Raw genomic sequence first — 24,068 nt, forward strand, 5'->3', positions numbered from 1 at the left:
GGACCCTTTAGTTAGGTTATTTCAATTAAGATGTGACTCACCCAATTCAATATGGACTTTAATTCGTTTACTGGAGTCCTTTATGAAAAGATAAAAAGCAGAAAAAGCTAAAAGAGAAACACCCTGAGAGCACTGAGACAGAAAAGCCCTGGAGGAGCTCAAAGAGGTCCCATAGAGGAAGCCTTGGAACCAGAGCTGAAGGCAATGAAACCTGAGAGCAAAGGACCAGCAGACACCTTCCTATGTGACAGAGGTGTGTCCCACACACAGGCAGGCTTTCTTCAGAGTCCAGATATCATCCCGTTAATGCCTTAATTTGAACTTTTCATGGCCTAAGTACTGTAAATTGTAAGTTAATAAATCCCTGTTGTTAAAAGTCAACCTATTTCTGGTATATTGCATTATGGCAGTTTTAGGAGACTGAAACACTAATCGTCAAATTTGTATCAAAAGGTAAGGGGACTTGTATAGCCAAAGTTATCTTTAAGAAGAAGAATGAAGTCGGAGGGTTCATACTTCACAGTCTTAAACCTTATTACAAAGCCACAATAATCAAACAGCATGGTATGGCACAAGGACAGACATATAGACAAATTGAATCAAATTAAGAACTCAGAAATTAACCCTCATATTTATGGCCAACTGATTTTTGACAAAGGGACAAAGACCACTTAATTGGGAAAGAATAGTCTCTTCAAGACATGACACTGGGAAAACTAGATCTTCATTTGCAAAAGAATGAAAGAAGACCCCTACCTCACACCATATACAAAAAAACAACTCAAAATGGATCAAAGATCTAAATGTGAGCCAGAAATATCAAAGTCCTAGAAGAAAACATAGAGAAGCATCTTTGGGATCCTGTGTTAGGCAATAATTCTTAGGCTTAGATATCCATAACACAAACAATGAAAGAAAAAGGTAAATAGAACCTCATCAAAATTAAAAACTTTTGGGCCTCAAAGGAGTTTATCCTGAAAGTAAAACAACAATCCACAGAGTGGGAGAAAATATTTGGAAACCACATACCTGGTAAGGGTTTAATATTCAGATTATATAAAGAAATCCTTCAACTCAACCACAAAATGACAAACATCCCAATTAAAAAATGGGCTAAAGGGCTGAATAGACATTCTCCAAAAATGATATACAAAGGTCCAAAAAGCACATGAAAAGATGCTCAACATCAGGAGCCATCAGGGAAATGCAAAATCAAAACCACTAGATACCATTTCACACCTACAAGAATGGCTGCTATTAATAAAACAGGAAATTACAAATGTTGTAGAGAATATAGAGAAATAACACTTTCATTGTTGGTGGGAAGGTAAAATGATGCAGCCACTTTGGTAAACCGTTTGATGGTTCCTCAGAAAATTAAGTATTTAATTACCTATGATCTGGAAATCTCACTTCTAGGTATATACCCAAAATAATTTAAAGCAGGGACTTGAATAAATATTTGCACACTAATGTTCACAAAGGAATCATTCACGATTATCAAAAAGTGGAAGTGACCCAAGTATACTTCAACAGATGGATAAACAAAATGTGGTAAATACATACAATGGAAAATTCAGCCATAAAAAAGAGTAAAGTTCTGATGCAAACTACAACATGGATGAACTTTGAAATCATCATACTGACAGAAAAGGACAAATATTGTATGATCTCACTTATGTGAAATAATCAGAATATGCAAATTCATAGAGTCATAAATTAGAATATAGGTGTACCTTGGAGATATTGCGGGTTTAGTTACAGACTATCACAATAAAAGGAATATAGCAATAAAGCAAGTCACAATTTTTTTTTTGTTTCCCAGTTCATATAGAAGTTGTTTACATAATACTCTAATCTATTAAGCATGTAACAGCATTATGCCTAAAAAACAGTATATATATATATATATCTTAATTAAAATGTGGCACAATCCTCGACTGTCACACCAGAGACCTGAGTTCAATTCCTGGTACCTGCCCATGTAAGAAAAAAAAAAAAGAAAATGTGACACAGACACACTAAATGCGCACATGCTGACGGAAAAATGTTGCCAACAGAGCTGCTTTATGCAGGGTTGCCACAAAAAACTTCAACTTATAAAAAAATACAATAAAGTAAATAAAGCACAATAAAGTAAGATGCAATAAAACAAGGAATGCCTGTACAGGTTACCAGAGGACTTTTGGTTGAGGGTGTTAATACTTAATTGGTACTAAGTTTGTGTTGGGGGTGATGGAAACACTTTGATAAATGGATGGTGGCACAACACTGAATTTAATTAATGTCCCTGAAATGTATAATTGAAAATGGATAAAATGGGTAATTTTAAGTTGTATATATATTACCAGAATAAAAATTAGAACAACAAAAAACCACACAGAACCATACAACACAAAGAGTGAACCCTAATGTAAACTATGAACTATTAGTTGATAGTATAATTATAACAACATAGTTTCATCGATGGTAACAAAGATACCATACTAATACAAAATATTAATTTTAGGGAAAATTGTGTATACACGGAAGAGGTAAATGGGAACTCTGTACTTTCTGCATGATTTTTATGTAAACCTAGAACTGCTGCAATTAAATTTAAAAAAGAGGAAAAAAGCATGAAATAGGGTGTGCGGGGGGGGTACACTGGTAGAATGCTCACCTTCCATGTGGGAAACTTAGGTTCGATTTCTGACCGTGCACTCCCCCTCCACAATAAAAAGCATGAAGAAGTAGTAAGTTGACCAACTCTGAATAAAAGAAGTGGGTAATAAAGGTAATATAAAAACAATGGACAACGTAAGAGCTATAAGACTGATAAAAATCCTTAGTGGGTAGGGAATTATATGCCAAGATTGTTTTAAAAATTATTTCCTCTCTGCAAGTTTTATTAACTCAATTTGCCAGTAAGGAAATTCTAAAATGTAAAGTAACTTTCTAATATCATAGAGCTGATAAGTGCAAGAGTTGAGAATTAAACCTAGATTTCTTTGACTACAAAGTCCATGTTCCTTCCATTACATATTTTTTTCTGACATAATGAAGATCTTTTTTATGGTAAGTTTGGTAATAATAACAATAATACTACTAATAATAATTTTCCTTCTGCTTATAACACTCTTCCCCTAATTACCTCCAAATCTTGTTTCCTCACTTACTTTAGGACTGTGCCCAAATGTCACCACATCACTGAAGCCATCTTTAATCACCCTATATAAAATGGCAATTCTCTAGGAGGTAGGTATTATTATTGACCTAATTTTACTAATTAAGTAAAAAAAAACTGAAGATCAAGGAGGTTAAATAAGTTAATGTGCTCAAGATCACTTGATTTGAAACCTGTACAATCTGATTCCTTTATTCCAAACCATTATGCTACACACTGGCTTAGATTTCAAGTATAGTGAATATATGCTGTTTTTGCCTTTACAGGTCTCAACTATCCAAAATGCCATGTGGTTCTGGTAGAAATGTCAACTACATACTCTCTGTCCCAGAGCAAAAACACAGCCTTAGGATTAATTAGTCATAGTGCATCTACCCCCAACAATAGTGATAAGTCTAACATATGGGAACATAAACAAGCAGGATCATATATGAATCCTTCTCTGGGATTCACATATGGACACTGGAAAAAAGAAGTTACTCTTCCTCACAGAAGAATAAGCTAAGACAAATCAGCCTATGGCCATCAGCAGTCATCTTACAAAGAGATGGTGATGGGGATGAGAGTAGGGATCCAATCTCCAACAATCTGATTTTCTACTTATATAAGCCAATAAATTTCTTATCTTATTTAAGCTAGTTTAAGTTGGATGTCTGCTATTTACAATAAGAAGGCTGAGCATACCTACTCAGAAAAAAATAAGTAAATAAAGCTGAAAGGGAAGATTAATAAGGCTGATGAAAAAAAGTGTGAAGTAATGTATGCACAAGAAAACAGATAAAGAGACTTGTCTAATGGAGACAAGAGATTTTAATGGGGACCATTTCTGGCAATGAATCAGAATTGAGCTATGCAATGCGCCCGACTTATGCAGTTGAGCTAAAGAGGATCTCTAAAAGTATCACAAGAAATCCTATATGACTGCAGATGTTACACATATTAACAACAGTAAAAGAACTCACTGTATCCTAAAATTTAGCTGGGTTTCAAGTGTGTTAAAGTAAAAGATAAGATAAGTTATGAAAAACTTACAATTTACATTATGCTCAATGGTATAAGATTGAAACCATTCCCCATTTTAAGATCAGGAAAAAGGCAAGGAAATGTGCTTTCACTGCTGCTCTTCAACATTGTACAAGAAATTCTAGCCAGAGAAACTAGGCAAGAAAAGAAATGAAAACATCCAAATTGGAAAGGAAGAAGTAAAACTATCTTTATTTACAGACGACATGATTCTGTATAAAGAAAAAGCTACCAAAGCTAATAAATGAATTGGGCAAATTTCAGGGCTCAAGATCAACATGCAATAATTAGGTCTGTTTCCATATACCAGCAATGAACAAGCAAATGGGAAATTAAGAAAATTCCTATTACAATAGCATCTAAAACAATAAAACACTTGGAGTAAATTTAACCAAGGAGGTAAAAGACTCATACACTGACGACCACAAAACATGGCTAAAAAAAATTAAAGACCTAAAGATGTGGAAAGATGCCTCATGGACACTTCATGGTTTGGAAAACCTACTTTTTCTTTTCGCATGGGCAGACACCGGGAAATGAACTCAGGTCTCCAGCATGGCATGCAAGAACTCTACCTCTGAGCCACCATGGCCCACCCAAGACCTACTATTTTTAAGATGGCAATACTAATGAAAGCACTCTACAGATTCAATATGATAACTATCAAAATTCCAACAGCCTTTTTTTTTTTGGCGGAAATGGAAAAGGCAATCCTTAAGCTCATTTGTAATTGCAAGAGACCCAGAATAGCCAAAACAAAACAATCTTGAAAAAGAAGAACAATGTTGGAAGGTTCAAACTCTCAACACTTACTATTAAACAGTACAGTCTTGGCTAGGATAGACATATGGATCAATGCACTAGAATTGAGAGTTCAGAAATAAACCCATGTGTCTATGCCAACTGATTTTTTATAAGGGTGCCAAGTCCATTCCATAAAGAAAGAATAGTCTTTTCTACAAATGGTGCTGGGAAAACCGGATTTCTACATGAAAAAAAAAAAACATAGTTGGATACCTGCCTCATATACTAAAATCAACTAGAAGTGGATCAAAGACCTAAATATAAGAGTTAAAATTATACAACTCTTAGAAGAAAACAGGGATAAATCTTCATGATCTTGGATTTGGTAATGGATTTTAAAATATGACTCCAAAAGCATAAGCAACAAAAGAAAGAATAAATAATTTTTACTTCATCAAAATTTAAAACTTTTGCACATCATGGGATATTTTCAAGAAAATAAAAAAAAACAAAAAACTCACAAAATAGAGGAAAATAGTTGCAAATTATATATCCATAAGGGTTTAATATCCAGAATATCAAAAAAACTTGTAAATTCACCAACAAAAAGACAAAAAAACAATTATAAAATAGGCAAAAGACTTAGACATTTCTCCAGAAAGGATACTAAATGGCAAAAAAAAAGCACATGAAAAGATACCTAACAATCATTAGTCATTAAGGAAATGCAAATCAAAACCACAAGTAGATAAGTGATGATACTGTGAACCATTGACTTAAATGCAAATCAAAACCACAAGTAGATATGTGATGATATTGTGAACCATTGACTGTACACCATGCACGGAATGTTTATATGTTAAGAGTGTTCATTTTTGTTGTTTTGGCTTGATAATAAAAAATAAATTAAAAAAATACAAGTAAATACCACTTCACACCTATTAGGATAGTAATATAGCTATTATTTAAAAAATAAGAAAATAACAAGTGTTGACATGGATTTAGAGATATTGGAACCATTGTGCATTGCTGATGGGTATGTAAAATGGTGCAGACAAGTGTAAAACAGTTTGGCAGTTCCTCAAAAAGTTAAACACAGAATTACAGTATGACCCAGCAATTTCACTCCTAAGTGTATACCCCAAAGATTTAATAACTGAAGACTCAAACAGACATTTGTACACCAATGCTCATAGTAACATTACTCATAGATCAAAAAGTAGAAACAAATGTCCTTCAACAGATGAATAAACAAAATGTGGCATGTGTGTATACACACACAAACACACACACACACACACACACACACATACAGAGGAATATTATTCAGCCATAAAAAGAAATGTTCTTCTGATATATGTTATAATATAGATGAACCTTGAAAACATTATGCTTAGTGAAATAAACTAGACTGCTAAAGGACAAATATTGTATAACTCCACTTACGTGAAATATCTAGAACAGGAAATTTATATAGATGGTAAGTATTATATAGATGGTAAGGACTTGAGAAGAGGGGAAAATGGGAAGTTACTACTTAATGGGTAGAGAGTTTCTGTTTGGGGGAGATAAAAAGTTTTGGGAATAGATGGCAATGATGGTTGCACAACATTGTGAACATAATTAACGTCTCTGAATTGTACACTTAAAAATTGGGGGAAAAAGAAAAGTCCACAATCTGAAAAAATAACGTATATTCTGAATCATTTGCATGCCTCAGGAATTATTCCAACTGTAATGCTGCCTACTTGATTTGGAATCAGAAGTGAGGCTCCATCCCACAATATGAGAATACCTGCAATAGGGAAGTGATAAGGTATGTGGTGGGAAAGCCCATACTGAAGTTGAGAATATTTGTTGGATACGCTTCCACAGCACTTATTTGTCACAGTCCACATATAAAAGCTAACTGTGAGGCAATACATGCCACCAGGGGAGGGAGAAACAATTCTGTGACAAATCAAATTTCCTGAAGAAAAAAGTACTTGCTGATAGCTGTTATCCTCAGTAAGGATGATATCTTCAATTTCAACTAGTCTCACAACCCAGGAATTAACTAACAGGAACCTACACCTAAGGAGACATATGCTTTCTCTGAAGGGTCTGCCCACTGCAAGCTCTAAGAAGCCTCATGATTACCTAAAACACTTTTTCCTTTTGTTGAAAGTGAATCAAGGGTGTCATATCAAATAAGTAGTTTCCCTGTCATTTTTATTAACTGTATTAATTAACAATCTCCCTGATCAGAATTTGAATTTGTTGTCTACTTTAGGGATCTAAAATAAAGTTATGAAAATTATTGTTCTTCATAATGATGTTACAAAATGGATTTTTAATAAAAAAAATTTTGACTATTACCATTGAGAATAGAAATCAATTACCTTGAAATTTTCTGTGATCAGAGTAAACAACTTGGTTGAATTCCCCACAACACATGCAGTATTTGACATTATTATTTCCAAAGGTGATAAAATTTTGAGTTTAGTGATCACCTAAAATAATTTGAGTAAATAATTTTTTAAATGTCAAAGTTTTTAAACAAAACTTCGAATATGCCCTAAAACAAAACAAAACAAAATATGTTTCATCTTTTTCTGAGAGGCTTTAAAAGATAAGGACATAAAATTAATTCATGACAACAAAGTTACAACTTTCCTATTAACATATTCCAATTAAAATATGTTCCTAATAGTGGCATTTTAAATAGCTATCCTGGATAATCACAAAGATAAAATATTATCAGAAATATAGGCTATATTTTATGATAATAGTAAGAGGCAGCTCTAAGCACAAAAATTAGTTTGAACTTCTCAAATACATATTTTTTAAAAATAAATTATTCTTTCTGGCTCTTTATCTATCTTTATGAAAAATATAAATATATCCAATAGCATTACTATGGTAAGATAATCAGCATGGCCACACTAGGTACAGACTGGAAGCTGATAAGTACATAAACACAGATGAAAACATCTGCGTCATGTGGTCTTTCACAACAAAAGGTGCATATAAGAAGATGCATTTGTTATAATTACTTCTAGGCCTCAAAATTCTTAATCTTCTTAGCATTCCTACCTTTTTTTCAATTCTTCTTAAATTGCATAAAAATGTTAAATACCCAGAGATGATGTTAGTATATATCACTAACATAATTTAAGTTGTTATGTATTTTTAAAAACTTAATTATTAGAAATAAGCCGGCCTAGATATTGAGGAACAGAAAGAGCAATTTGGGGAAAGAAACAAAGAACAATTAAAAATTAAAAGTAACATAGGAGAACATAATTTTAAAATAATAATAATAGAGTCAAACAACTTTTAAAATATAGAGATTAGGGGAAGACTACCCAAATTACACAAATTTCCATGATGATAAGTGAGTGGGCCAAAGTAATGATGAGTTGTAAAATAAAGGCAAGATAAGATGTGAAGGCAAGAATTTAAGAGACAAAATTAAGACTGCTCTAAAATGTTAGCTTCTCTTGATTCCGGAAAATGAAATTCAAATATAATTCACTGGAGACAATCATGTGAACTTAACAGCATGTATATTACTTTTGAAATAAAGACAGGAAATAATTTGAAGATATTAATTTCAGACTAATATTAAGGTAACTGGAAATGGTTAAGTAACAGGAAAACACATTCTCATATTCTTTTTAGGACAAAATATATTTAAAAAATGAAAATAAGGTGTACAAAATTTTAATTTTGACTCAGTAATCTACATTGGAGCAACCATGAATAACCTTTATTCTACTAAAAAGTAAACTAATTAGGAAAGCACTGACTTGATAATCTGCATTCTGTTCATTAATTTAACTATTTTTTAGGGATTTCTTACCTTTGCATATGTTGTGTTGTCTGCAAACTGTGATAATATAATTTGTGGACTTTTTAAATCAATACTTGCCATTCCTATTTCACCTCTAGCAAGTCCTCTTCCTTCCACAACAGCTACAATAACTGATGGGGAATGTGCTGAAACTGCAGATGAGGATGTAGCTGTTAAAAAGTTTTAAATAAAGTGGACTGTAAAAAAACATTAATAATAATAAATACTAGGGTTTTTTTTTCATAAAATCTCAAGCAACTAATTTAGAACATGGCTATTAATACCAAAAGAAATAAACATTTTTTCTCTAATCAAAAAAGAATCTGTCATTCAGACAAAATAAGAAGGTTAATTCACAAATAATTTTTCCAAAACTTATATTTAAAATTAATAAATTATACATTGTCTTATTTTGAATTTTTAAATAGAGTCATAAAAAGGAATTGAACTTGGGGCCAAAAAACCTAGATTATTTACCTTACTCTATCATTTAAAAGTTATTTGAATTTGGACAAATTATATCATAATAAGTAAAATTATTTCAACATAAGGCAACAAAATAACTTCCTTGCCTAACTCAAAAGCTGGCAGAAAGAATCAATAGGATAGTAAATATGATTGCATTTTATAAAGCATAAAACATTATACAACTATAAACTCTAATTATGATGTACCTGGGTAATGTGTAAATTTAAAAGTATAATAAAATAAACATTTATTAAATGCTTGCTATATTCCAAGAATACTCTTAGTTCTTTACTTGATAGCTCATTTGTCACAATCCTATAAAATAGGCATCATTATTTTCCCTATTTACAAATAAGAAGGCTAAGCATTGAAGAAATAAAGCAGGGCCAGAATTTGCATACAGACAACCTGGCTCCAATGCTGGTGCTCTTAACCACTATGTATAGTGTATGATTTTGACAATTGCTAAGGTAAGCCACTTAACCTTGTAAAGCTACCTCTTTCCATCTGTAAACAGGAATTTATAACTTATTTTAAAAAAAGTTATTAGAATTAAATGTAATAATACAGAAATGTTTTATAAAGTATATAAAATAGATGGCATTATTCCTGGGTGAAAAAGTCAACCTAAAAGTACCTAAAATTTTACTTTCAAAGAAGTAAAATCATCTTTCATTTCCTTGCCAAGCTTAAATTTATAACTTTTGATCCCCACATCCCCTCCTGACCTAGATTTCTTTTTTCTGTCATATTCTATTTATAATGCCTATAAATATAGTTATCATTTATATGAGCCATAGTCAACTTAAGAGTTCATTTTTAAATCTATTGTTTTCAGATCTTAGAAACTTTTTATCTGGGAAAGCCATGTTATAAATGGCTATTAAGTTTACAATAGGTCTATAGAAGTTCCTTTAAGTTCTATTCTCACTACACTATAACCTTCCTATTTTTTATTGGAAAATAACCAACATGTTCCATAAGAAATTGATTACACTCAGAACACATCATCCCTAAACTTTCAAAAGAACATTTACTCTGTTACTGCTGCTATAAATAATATTATAGTGAACCTACTAGTGTACAAAGCTTTATTCTGGGTATCTTACTTCTTAAAATGGGTCCTTAGAAGTAAAATTACTGGGGCAAACGGAAATCACCAATTTTTGTTGTTATTTTGTGTTTCTTGGGGGGGCTCATCTGGGATCTTAAGGGAATAACCATTTTTAAGATCTTAACATATATTGACAAATTTATTTTGAGAAATGTATCGATTTTTAATTCTATCAGCAGTATATGAGAAAAGCCAATCTTACTGTATCTCATCATAGGTAACCTCTTAAATGTACTATCATTAGTATGATAATTTAAATATTCAGTGCTTTAATCTGTATTTTTTTTAAGTTACTATTGAAATGAACATTATTTCAGAATGTGAAGAGGAGATAGATGAGCAAGATGGTGGAGTGAGAAATTTTTAGGTTCTGTTCCTCCATACCAACACTGAAAATCCAGCAGAAAAAACTTTCTCTGAGCCCTCAAAAACAACTGAAGGGTTGTAATAACTAGGTAAGTGCTGAATCAAGAAAAAGGAAACTAGGTACACAGGTATTTCAGTACTAGAATGCTTGCCTGCCACGTAGAAGAGCCAGGTTCAATTCCCTGCCCATGCACCAAAAAAAATTAAAAAGTAAAAAAACGAGGTGGGGGGGGAACAGTAAGACTGATGTTGCAGTCTTGAGTCTAAAATCTGTAGAGAAGCTTCTAGGGTGGAAATTCTGGGAAACATTCATGTCGAAGTCTTGAGGAAGAATTTTCCTCAGGTTTTTGCTTTACAGACCTTGAAGTAATTTGATGAGGTCCATTTACATTATCAAGAGCAATCTTTACTTAAAGCCAATTGACTGCAGATGCTCATCCCATCAAGCATCTAGGCCATATTCTGACCACCCAACTAGACACCATAACCTAGCCAATTTGACCTATAAAATTAACCAGCACATGTGGAAGGAAGGTATTATGTTTATTTTATTTAACATTATCGGGTTTAATAATGGTTATATCTCTGTTACTTACACATGTATGACTAAAATTCAATTCAAAAATAAACCATTATCTTGTAATAAAGATATAGATTATAGGGAAAAAAAGGCAATTTTAAAACAGTAGAAAAGCTCATCACACCTTTAGGCCTTGCCCCATCCCTCCCCAGCTTGGTTCTATGTCAGCCTGCACTGCCAATTAGGGTTCTTCATCCCAGATTCCTGAGGGAGCAGAGTAACCCTTATGTGCTTACTGGAGCACATATATGTCTGTGCAAATCCATGGGGTAGCAGCAGCCTAAAGGGCAGCTCCAGGATATCTTTGTCTTGGAGGTCCCAGACCTTGCTCTGCACATGGAAGAAGTTAGTAGGGCCACTAAAACACCTCAGAAAGACAATCAAACCACAGACACTTAAGGAAAGGATTACTAGTTGAGACATACAAGTGTTGGGACTGAGAAGAAAGTCTGTGAATTTCCTGGGGAATGCATTCAGAGTATCTGTGTTTATGAGGAAATTGATAAAGCCATGTGCATGTGCCTAAGACAAGATACGTGCTCCGAAAAGACTTGAGAGGACCCTATGTTTTCACCTCAGGTTATTCTTTAGACCCACTGGAAAGCTGGCTAAGGGTTGAAGGATAATAAGACTGGAAAAGGCACTTTCTTTCCTTTTGTTTTGTTTTGGGGCGATTAGGTCCTGGTATATATGGTAATTTCCACCACACACTAGCTGAACACAAGCTTAAGGTGTAGAGACTTCAGTAATCACATAGTTAAAAGATACAGCCCTTGCATAAATAGTTTGAAAAATTCATTGAACAAATAAACTACTATAGTCTTCAACAAGAGGGGTGGGGGGTGGGAAACAGCAAGCCTGGGGAAAAATAGAGAATCTAATTTCCAGAGTTAATACATTAAAATATTCAATATCAAAATTTTAACAAAAAAGTCACAAGGCATACAAAGAATCAAGAAAAGATGGCTCATTTAAGGAACAAAATAGAGCTGCATCATAAGGAAAATCAGACATTAGAAATGTCAGACAAAGACTTTAAAAAATTTGTCTTAACAACACTCAAAGGGCTATAGGAAATTGGGAAAATAATAGCTGAACAAAATGAGAATTTCAATAAACAGAAATTATAAAGAAGGAACCAAATACTGGAGCTGAAGTGAACAGTAACAGACATTTAAAAAAAAATTCCCTGGAGGGGTATGCCTTAGTCTTCCACGGTGGCTATAACAAAGTACCACTTTGGTTTAAACAACAGAATTTATTGTCTCACAGTTTGGGGACGAGAAGTCTAAAATCAAGAGATCTATGGGTCACACTTTCTCTGAAGTCTGCAACAATCTGGTGGTAGCTTTTTGGCAATCCATAATTCAATCTCTGCCTACATCACACGGCTGTCTATCTCCCCATCAGCCTTCTACTGCTTTGTCCAAATGTCCTCTGCTTATAAGGGTTCTAATCACATCAGATTAAGGCCCACCCTGATTCAGTCTGGTCTCATTTTAACTAATAGCATCTTCAACGATTCTATTTATAATTGAGTTCACATCCACAGGATCAGGGATTAGGACTTGAAGATGTCTTTGTGGGGAACATGATTTAATCCATGACAGAGTTCAACAGCAGACTGGAGCTGGAAGAAGAAAGAATCAACAAAATTGAAGACAGGACAACTGAAGTTATCCAGCCTGAGTAACAGAAAGAAAAAAGAATGGAGAAAAGCAAACAGAACTGAAGAGACATATAGGACACCATCACTGTACCAACATACACATTACAGAGTCCTGGAAGATGAAAAAGAGAGAAAAGGTAAGAAATAATATTTGAAGAAATGGTTGAAAACTCCAAATGTAACAAAAGGCATGTACGTATATACACATCCAAGGAACTCAAAGAAATACAAATAAAATAAATTGAAAGAGATCACACCAAGACACACTAGAATCAAGTTTTTAAATGCCAAAGACAAAGAGCGGATCCTGAAAGCAGCAAGACAGAATCGGCATGCCACTTACGATGGAGTCTCAACAAGATTGAATGCTGATTTCTCAGCAGAAGCCACATAGGAAAGCCACATAGGAAAGAAGGCAATGGGATGACATATTTAAAGTACTGGAAGAAAAAACAAACTGTCAACCATTCTATATTTGGCAAAACAAACAAGCAAAACAAACAAACAAATAAAAATTCAACAAATGGTACTGCAATAATGGGATACTCACATGGAAAAATAATGAAATATGACCCCACCACACAACATACAAAAAAAAATGCAGAGATTAAAACATTCCCAGTTAATCAAAAAGCTGATGGCATTTGTTACTGCTAGACCTACCCTAAAAGAAATGTTAAAGGGAGTTCCTCAAGTTGAAAGGAAAGGACATTAGACAGTATCTCAAGCCAGAAGAGGGAATAAAGATCTCCAGTAAAGGTAAATATAAATGAAATACTGTTTCACTTTTCACCTCTTACATGATCTAAAATACAAATGCAAAAGAAAAGCAAAATAAACATATAGTATTCAGCACACATTGGATAAAGATGTCATTTATGACAAGAACAGCATAAAGGTGGTGGCATGTGATGGTTAGGTCCTGGTGTCAACTTAGCCAGGTGATGTGCCCAGTTGTCTATTAGGTAAGCACTGGCCTGACCATTGCTACAAGGATATTTTGTGGCTGACTGATAAATCTGAAGGCTGGTTTAGCAAATCATTGGTCAAGTGACTGCAGCTGTGGCTGATTACATCTGTGATCAGGCTTGCTTCCTACAAATGAGATAATTCAATTAGCTGAAATTATTAAAGAAGAAGAGAGACTTTCACTTTTTCTTCAGCCAGCAAGCCTCTCCTTTGGAGTTTGCTGAAACTCTTTAATGAGCTGCCAGCTTCACAACCTCCCCTATGGATTTTCGACTCCTCCATTCCCACAGTCGCATGAGACACCTTAAAAAATCTCCTATTTACAGATATCTCCTATTGGTTCTATTTCTCTAGAGAAACCTGACTAATAAGGAGAACAAAGGAGTATAGGAACATAGACTGTGTATTCTATTGAAGTTACACTAGCATCAAATCAAATGAGACTGCTATAGTTTTAGGATGTTAAATCACATTGTAATGAAAATGTCTAGAAAATATACACAAAAGGAAAAAAGAAACAATTCTAAATGGCTCAGAAAAAGATCAACAAAAGACAAAAGAAGGCAATAATGGAAGAAATAAGGGACAAAAAAACAATAAGGCTCACAAAAACCAAATAGCAGAAGGCAGAAGAAAGTCATGCATTATCAATAATTATTTTAAATGGAAATGGAATAAAGTCTCCAATAAAAAAACAGAGAATAACAGAATGGATAAAAAAGCATGACCCAAACTACATACTGTTTGCAAAAGACTCACCTTAAATTCAAAGACACAAACAGGTTGATATTGAAAGAATGGAAAAAAAAATAGAGGTGGGGTAGCAGTCCATCACTATAAGTAAAAAAAACTGCTACATGGGACAAAGAAGGACACTATATATTGATAAAAGGGTGAATTCAACAAGAAGATATGACAATTATAAACATATATTCACCTAACAGCAGAACGCCAAAATAAGTGAAACAAACATTAACAGAATTGAAGATAGAATATAGACATATCTACATTAATAGTAAGACTTCAACATACTACCTTCATTATTGAATAGAATATCAAGACAGAAGGTCAATAAGAGATTAAGAATTCAACAATAGGGTGGTGGATTGAATCATGTAGCCTACAAAGACATGGAAGTTCTAACTTTTGGTTCTGTGGGTGTGAACTCATTTGTAAATAGGACTTTTGAAGGTTTTATTTGCATGAGGTCAAACTGAATCAGGGTCGGCCTTAATCTAATATGACTGATGTCCTTATAAGCAGTCTAACTGGAGAAACTAGAGTAGGAGAAACAAATTACCAAGTGATAGACACAGAAATGGATCTATAAGCTGAGGAACCCCAAGTATTGCTGGCAAGACAGCACCAGAATGCCACAGATTCCAGGATAAAGCATGACCTTTGAACATCCCCAACGAACCTCTTTCGTTACTCAGATATGGCCTCTCTCTCTAAGAAAACTTGGCAGTTGAACTCACTGCCCTCTCTCCCTATACGGGACATGGTTCCCAGAGGTGTAAATCTCCTTGGCAACGTGGACATGATGCCCAGGCTTGAGCCAGAACCTGGCATCCTGGGATTAAGAGAGCCTTCTTAACCAAAAGGGGGAAGAGAGAAATGAGGCAAAATAAAGTTTTAGTGCCTGAGGAATTTCAAATTCAAGAAGATATTCTGGAGATTAATCTTATGCATATATAATGCATAAAAAAATATACAATATCCTTTTTTAGTTTTTAGTGCATTAGAATAGCTAGAAGAAAATACCTGAAAATGTTGAACTGTGTTTCAGCAGCTTTGATTCTTGAAGGCAATTGTATAACTACATAGCTTTTACAGTGTGACCATGTGATTGTGAAAACCTTGTGGCTGATTCTCCTTTTATCCAGCATATGGAGAAATGAGTAAAAACATAAGGAAAATAATAAAAATAAATAAGGGGGAGATGAAGGGTTAAAAAAATGAGTAGAGTACAATACTCACAGTCAATGAGACGGAAGGATAAAGGGTATGGGATGTGTGGGGGTTTTCTTTTTATTTCTCTGTCTAGAGTGATGCAAATGTTCTAAAAATAATCACGTGATGATACACAACTATGTGATGATACTGATTTATACTTTGGATGGACTGTATAGTGCATGAAATGTTTCAATTTAAAAAAAAACAAGAAGAAGACAGCATTAGAATGCTGCAGATGCCAGGATAAGCATGACCTACATATACCTTGATCTTGGACTTTCAACTTGCAAACTGTGAGCCAATAAATTCTAGTTGTTTAAGTGAACCCATTCTATGGCACTTGCCATAGTAGCCCTGGCAAACTAAGACAAGTGCTTTAAACGAACTAGACCTAAAAGATTAGAACTCTTCACCCCATCAGCAGAATGTGCATTCTTCTCTGTTACACATAGATCATCTTCCAGATAGACTATATGTTAGGTCACAAAACAAGTCCCAATAAATTTTAAAAGACTGAAATCAGATCAGGGATCTTCTCTGATCACGAGATAAAGCCAGAAATTAATAACAGAAAAACCAGAAAATTCATAAATATGTGGAAATTAAGCAGTATGCTCTTAGAATAACCAAATAAGAAAAAGAAAAGAATAAATCACAAGGGAAACTAGAAAACACATTGAGATTAATGAAAAAAATCACAACCTACCAAAACTTATAGGATACAGCAAAAGCCATGCTCAAAGGGAAATTTATAGTTGCAAATGCTTACATTGAATCAGGAGAAAGATCTCTTATCCAGAAGTTAGGTTAAATTTAACTTCAACCTGTAGGAACCAGAAAAGCCAAGAACAAACTAAACACAATGTGAACAGAAGGAAGGAAATAATAAAGATCAGAGTTGAGAAAAATCAATGAAAGAAAGAATCAATGAAACCAAATGGTGGTTCTTCTGAACAATAAAATGATCATTTCCTATTTCTATTTATCTATATTTTCTTTTTGAGAACTATCTGTTTATATTCTTTGTATACAATTTTTACTGAATCTTAATTTTCTCAACGTGTTTTCACGTGAGCTTTCTAAATCCATGACAAAATTTATATTTGCTACCAATATTTGTTTTTCGATATCCCAAAGGTTTGTATTTTCGTATAGACAACATTTTACTTTGTAATTTCTTCCAGTGCTTTTCTACTAAGAAACTCCTCCTCCATTGAGATATTTTATATTAATTACTATTTTCTCCTAATTTTTAAAGTTTTTGTTCATTTTGTTTTTTCACCAGGGCTGAACTTTGAGTAGTACATTTGGCTGTCTACCACATCTGGAATAAGAGATAGCCAAAAGTATAGATCTATACTTATTTATGAGCAGCTGCCAATAGTTTAGCTGGATATTTTGTGACCTGGAAGGAATAGGATTGAAAGACTGATTGATAACAAGGACATCTGGGAACAGGGTATGTAGACAGACATCTCAACACAAACTGTGAAAATATTTGTGTCCCATGTGATTGTCCACCAAAGGGTATCATTTTAGAGAAGACTGGAGGACAAAATCATGCACTCTGTGGATGTCGGTTTCTTTCCTCAGCTACCCCAATGGTTCCTCAATGGGCCCATAAACACAAGGATCATGGTTGTAGGGATGGGTACTATACATTGGCTTAACAACATGAATTTGCAATTACCAAGGCTAACCTGGCTTACCCTAATGCCATCTGCCTAATTTGCTAACAGTAGAGACCAATGCTGAGTCTCTGATATGAAACCATTCACCCTGGAGAGCAGTAAATCACCTGGTCACTGGACCTCTTCTATCATGGACAGGGTAGATATTTGTCCTTACTGGAATAAGCAAATATTCTAAATATGGATCTGCCTTCCCTGCCCATAATTCTTCTGCCAGCATTACCATCTGTAGACTTACAGAATGCCTTATCCACTGAGATAACATTCAGCAAAGTATTGTGTCTGACCAAGGAACTCATTTCAGAGCAAAGGAGGTACATGAATGAACTCATGTCCATGGAATCAATTGATCCTATTATAAACGCCATTTCCAGAGGTGGTGGGCCTAACTGAACAGTAAAATGGCTTACTGAAAACTCACTATCAGCATCAACTAGGAAACAATATCCTGAAAGGACTAGGTTTTGTGTCTTACAGGACAAAGATTATGCTTTGAATCAGAGATGATAATATGCACTCTAGTCCTCTTACTCATACTTTTTTCCCAATTTCCTCTGCTCTCTCTCACCTTCTCACCAAGTTTGTCTCCAGAAGTCCTTTTGATGCCATATTCCTTTTGACAGGGAGACCTGCTGACACTGGGGACCCACTTCTACTGCACACCCATACACTAATCACCACCTGTAGCTCTCCATCCCTTCCTGCTTTTTTGTTTTCCTAGGATTTCAGAACAGCTCTGGCCCAGCAAACCTATGGATTCCACCATTCAATGGGTTTAATCAAGCTTTCTTCAATGAGATCTGAAATACAACTGTAGGAATAGGGACCAGAGGCAAGTCTGATTTTCTTTGGGAACTCTCCCTCAGTCCTATACTGTCATACAAAGTTTTCTTATATCTCATTGTTAGTCTTTTCTCATAGTTTAATAATTCTTTTTATTAAACTTCCCCTTTTTAAATCATGGTATGGTTCTGTCTTCTGATTGGATCCAGACTGCTACAGTCTCTGCCTTCATCAAGTTCACAGTACAGCATAAGAAGAGACAATTAAAATAGCATTATTAGCAAAATGCAGAGTGAAATGGAAACACATAGCAAGGACACGTAATTTTCATTCACAGGATCAAAGAAGCCTCTCTTAAAGATGTAACATCTAAGCTTAGACTTGAGGAACAAATAATAGTTGTCCATAGAAAGAGAAGAAGAAAAGGTTTTCCAAGCAAAGCAAATAGCATGAACAAATGCACAAGGGAAAGAGAGCACACCATATTCAAAGAACTGAAAAAAATTTCAGAGTGTTAACACACAGAATACAAGTGAGGAAGTAGTGCAAGATAATGCTGGAAACACTGGTCAGACTTAATTCATTCAGTTCCTCATAAATTATGCCAACATATTTGAAATTGGTCTCAACAGTAATGGTGAACCAAAAAAGTATTAGAAATAAGAAGAGTGGCACAAGATGGTTGACTATAAAAGTCAAGGAATAAAAATCAACTGTATTTTTATACTCGATATAATTACTTAGAAAACACAATTTTTTAAAAAGACACTGAAATAGCTACAAATTTATAAGGTACAATAGCAAGAAACCTAGTAAATATGAATAAAACCTGTATGTAGAAAATTACAAAACTTTATGAAAAAAAAAGACTAAAAAAGATATGGGGGGCGGGCCACGGTGGCTCAGCAGGCAAGAATGCTCGCCTGCCATGCCAGAGGACCTGGGTTCGTTTCCCATTGCCTGCCCATGTTAAAAAGAACAACAACAAAAAAAGATATGGGGAGATACCCTGTACGTTCAGGAGAGATATCCCATGTTCATGGATAGGGAGACTCAACATTTTAATTCTCTCTAAACAGATTTTTGGATTCAGTGAAAGTGCAATTTCAATAAAAATCTCAATGTCTTTTTGTGGAACTTGATAAATGGGCCTATAATTTATATGGAAGAACAAAGGGTTAAGAAGAGTCAAGACTTTTGAAGAAGAAGAATAATGTGGTAGTAGAGTGTGTGGAGGTGGGAGGGTTTCCCTACTAAACATAAAGACTTATTATAAAGCCAAAGACAGTGTGATGTTGACATAAAAATAGACATTATGACCCATAATAAAGATAGAAGATAAAAAGAGCTACAAATAGAACTTATGCGGGCCTATGATGCATGTCTAAGATAGCATAGCAATTCAATGGAGAAAGGAAGGACATTCAATAAATGGAATTAATTTAATGAGAAAAAGTGAACCTTATAAGTAACCTTATATTATAAACAAAAATCAAATTCAGAAAATTTAAATTTAAAAAGTAAACTTTAAAATTCTGAAGAAAATATAGCAGAATGTTCCTGAGTTGGAACAGGGAGAATTCCTAAACAAATCATACAAACAGTAATTATAAAAGAAAATGCCTAAATTTTAGTCTTTTAACATTAAGAATTATGTTCCTGGTTTCTGGAATGGTAGACAAGTTTATTTGAATCAATTCTCCCACTCCAGGCATATACTCCTAGACAAAATATAAACATACCCAAAAACCTTACAGCATTAAAGGATTTTACAAATATATATTGTGTGTATCAGGACCTATCAAATGATACACTTTAAATATATGCAGTTTGTTGTATGTAAATTATACCTCAATAAAGCTGTTTAAAATACATCAGGAGGTCATACTAATATTTCTAATTTTATTTTTTTAAACTATCTTCTCAAACAAAAAAAGAGAAGAAAATACAAAAAAATAAATTAAATAAAAAATTATTAAGGAGCAAAAGAATACAGAGAAATTTCAGGACCAAGATCCAAGAAAACAGAGGATTCCAGAGAATGAGTCCAGCCCAAGTAGCCAACTTTTCCATGGAGCCATTTGCCTACCTAATAGTTTGAAAGTAAAAAAAAAAAAAAAATATATATATATATATATATACGCCCCCACACACATATATATTATTGTATGAAGACTCACTGAATGAAAATTGGCGTGGCTATATTAATACTAGAAAACATATAAGTTAAACCATGGACCTTAATTAATAGTGTAATTTTAAAATCTATTATCAATTGTAACAAATGTTCCATACTAATGCAAGGTGCTGGTGGTGGGGTGGGGTTTGGGAGTCCTATATTTATGCACGATTATTCTGTAAACCTACAACTTCTCTAAAAACAAAAATAAAATAAAAACTAAATAATTTAGACAAAATAAATTTAGGCAAAAAACATATCTACTGATAGAAGAGGGTAATTTCATAATGAGAAAAGGTCTTGATTCACTTAGAAAATAAAATCTCTCAATAATTGACAGAACTAATAAACATAAAATAGTAGTGCGGTGACATAGCAGATTCAAATAACATGAACAAAATGACCTAATAAGACACACATATATAACCCAACTGCCGAAGACACATTCTATTCAAACAGATACAGAACATTTATCAAAAATATCTAAAAGTAAGAACTTCTCTGCATTCAAAAACATGATAAAGAAAAGAAAAAGACAGCCATAAAACTAGAGAAAATATATACAATATATACAATCACCAAGTTATTTAGAATCAAGAATAAATAAACAATTGCTACAAATCAACAAAAATAAACCTAAAGAAAAATGGACAAAAGACATCACAGTCGTTTCCTAGAATATTAAAGATATATGGCCAAAAAGTGAACAAAAATATTATTGATTAGTAAACAGGAAAATGAAAATTCAGACTACTGTAAGATAGTATTTTATAACAATAGATTGGTAAATATTAAGAAGTCTGACAATAGCAAATGTTTGAAGAGGATTTAAATCAACAACAAATCTTATATGTTGCTAGTAAGAGTGTACACTGGCAGAACCACTTTGAAAAACAATTTGTCGGTATTTTATAAATTTATAAATTCACTTACCTTTTTGCTAGATATGTGCCTTACAGAAACTCTTACACAATGAAGATCTATTTCACCCATTTAACTCCTTAAGAAAATCTAGCATATTTTGATAAAATTAAAATTTAAGGATTAAAAAGAGAACACAATATACCATTATCAACATCTAGATTTAAATAAACATTGTGTATTAAAGGGAGAGCTTTCTCTTTCTAATGTTTTATTATCAGAATGGTTTAAATACATCTGCTTTTATAAACAATATCAGAAACTATGTAGGTTTATTACTATAATAACCCCAAATTATGGATATGTATAAATTGATATATTTATCTTTCAATCATCTATATTACCCATTAATAACTTCAAATGAACTTCACCATTCTAATTAATAGCTTACAAAACTTTAAATGTTTCAAAAGATCATGTAGGAGATCAATCTTCCACTCGTTTACCTGAAAATCCCACTTGTGGTGTCCAACTTCTATAACCTGATCTCTGGAGATTTCCAGCAGACAATGGAGTTTTTAGTATTTGAGGACAATTAGTACCTCTAACAGAAGATGAGCTTGTACCAAAAGTGAAATTTGATGCTGCTGTATTTTCTCCATAAGATCTTTTGTTTCCAAAGTTTGAACCTAAATTAGTAAGAATATATATCAGTTCTTAAAGATTCAAATTTTTGAAATGATGTATTAGTCTCTATAATTTATAGCATTTCACTTTCAATAAAAATTCATCAAATACATTTAAAAAAATAACAAATTATGGCAACTACTGATAATTTTGTGCTAAAATATAAAGAAAAATGTTTGATGTCTTGCTTCTACCAGTTCACTGAGACTCCTCTTGCAAGATCATGAATTACCATATACTTCAAATACACCAGACATGTTTAATTTGTAAAATATTTAATAGGACTCTTCTCTATTGACTTATTCACTGAAGCTCTTTTCTACCACACAAGTGGCATAGCACACAAAGAGCTTAGATTTAAACTCAACCATTTGGTTCCTTGCTTAGGTACTCACCTGTATTGTACAGGGTCGTCATAAAATTTGAAAGAATGTTTATAATCTAGTATAGTGTCTTGGCATATACAAATTCTAAAAAAACATCTGACTCTTACCCCCTGTTCTTGATTTCCATGACAACTCTCTACCTTGATTCTCCTTAAACAAGTTGCTTTTAGTTTCTTTTCCTGGATCCTTTATCCTCTCTCTATCTCTTAATTGTTGGCCTTCCAGGATTCCATACTTTTTTATTTTTTCTCACAAATAAAATTCTCCCTGTGCATCTCATCTATTTTCTTGGTTTCATTAACATCTGTCTCTTGACAATTCTCAGACCTTTACATACAACTCTGACACCTTTCTTATATTGTAGACCAGGGGTCAGCAAACTTTCTCATAAAGGGCCAAATAGTAAATATTTTAGGCTTCATGAGCCATATGTTCTCTGTCACAGTTACTCATTTCTGCATAAATGAATGGGCATGGTTGTGTTTCAACGAAGCTTTGTATATGGACAATGAACTCTTAAATTTCATATATTTATTGTATGAAATATATTTATTGTAAAATATTGTATAGTAATACTAATAATGTATATTATGTATTACACATACCATAATATTCTACATTAACATTAATAATATTACATATTATTTTTTAATTTTTTTCAATCACAAAAGTGCGAAAATCTGCATTTCCATATAGCAGCCCCTAGCCACATGTGGCTATAAATTGAAATTAAGTAAAATTTAAAGTTTAGTTCCACAATCATACTAGACACATTTCAAGTGCTCAAAAGCCATATTTGACTAGTGGCTAACATACTGAACAACACAGTTATGAACATTTTCATCATCGCAAAAAAGTGCTACCAGTTAGCACTACTCAAGATTTTTATATTCAAGTACCTATTGGACATAAAACTTCAGCTATCTTCCCCAAACTTCTAAATGTCCAAAAGTGAATTCATTATCTTTCCCTCAAAATTTATGCTTTATTACCAGTCATGGCCAATTGTTCCATATTAAATCCTGTCACTCAAGTCATAAATTTAGGAGTCATTCTTAACTCTTCTTTTTCCTTCAGTTCTAACACCCTACCAGTGACCAAGTCATGTAATTCTTTCTTTCTTTTTTAAATATTCAAATTTCTCTCCACCTCTGTCAGGTAATCCTTTCTTTCTTTTTAAATATTCAAATTTCTCTCCATCTCTACTCTTGCCAGACCATTTTAAGTCCTTTGCCGACCTTTTTGTAAGTCTCCTACTTGTTTTCCATGCATACAGGGTTAAGTCTAACATCTTCTTCATCCTATCAACAGTGATCTCTGTGAAAAACAAATTTCATCATATCGCTCCCATTCATACAATATCTTAATGTCTTCCAACACCCACTATAGGATAAAATAGGGAAAAAAAGCATTTCACTTGAGTCCCAGCAGGTATTGGATGACACAAGTTCAATAAAGAGAATATTTAGAAAGGCGTGGACAGGGTGTAGGGATATCATCATAAAGAAATGTGCAGAATCTGAACAAAGCATGCTTCATTACCAACGTAGGCCTAACAGAGCTAAGGGAGTAATTACCAAAAACTGGGGAC

At 33.5% G+C, this 24,068-nt stretch overlaps 1 protein-coding gene across 6 annotated transcripts in view; it reads right to left on the reverse strand.

Moving 5' to 3' along the window:
• Positions 1-24,068, reverse strand: part of MSH4 (mutS homolog 4) — a 132,797-nt gene that overhangs the window by 105,783 nt on the left and 2,946 nt on the right. For 5 of the 6 annotated variants that reach the window (XM_077120584.1, XM_077120583.1, XM_077120581.1 and 2 more), the window contains exons 2-4: positions 21,911-22,093; positions 8,778-8,938; positions 7,315-7,425 (exon numbers count right to left, since the gene is read on the reverse strand). In XM_077120584.1, the coding sequence (XP_076976699.1) occupies positions 7,315-7,425; positions 8,778-8,938; positions 21,911-22,093 (455 nt within the window). The remainder of the gene's footprint in view (positions 1-7,314; positions 7,426-8,777; positions 8,939-21,910; positions 22,094-24,068) is intronic. The other variant, XM_077120582.1, reaches the window with a different exon arrangement.

Source organism: Tamandua tetradactyla, chromosome 11, assembly GCF_023851605.1.
Source record: "Tamandua tetradactyla isolate mTamTet1 chromosome 11, mTamTet1.pri, whole genome shotgun sequence".
Taxonomy (NCBI): Eukaryota; Metazoa; Chordata; class Mammalia; order Pilosa; family Myrmecophagidae; genus Tamandua; species Tamandua tetradactyla.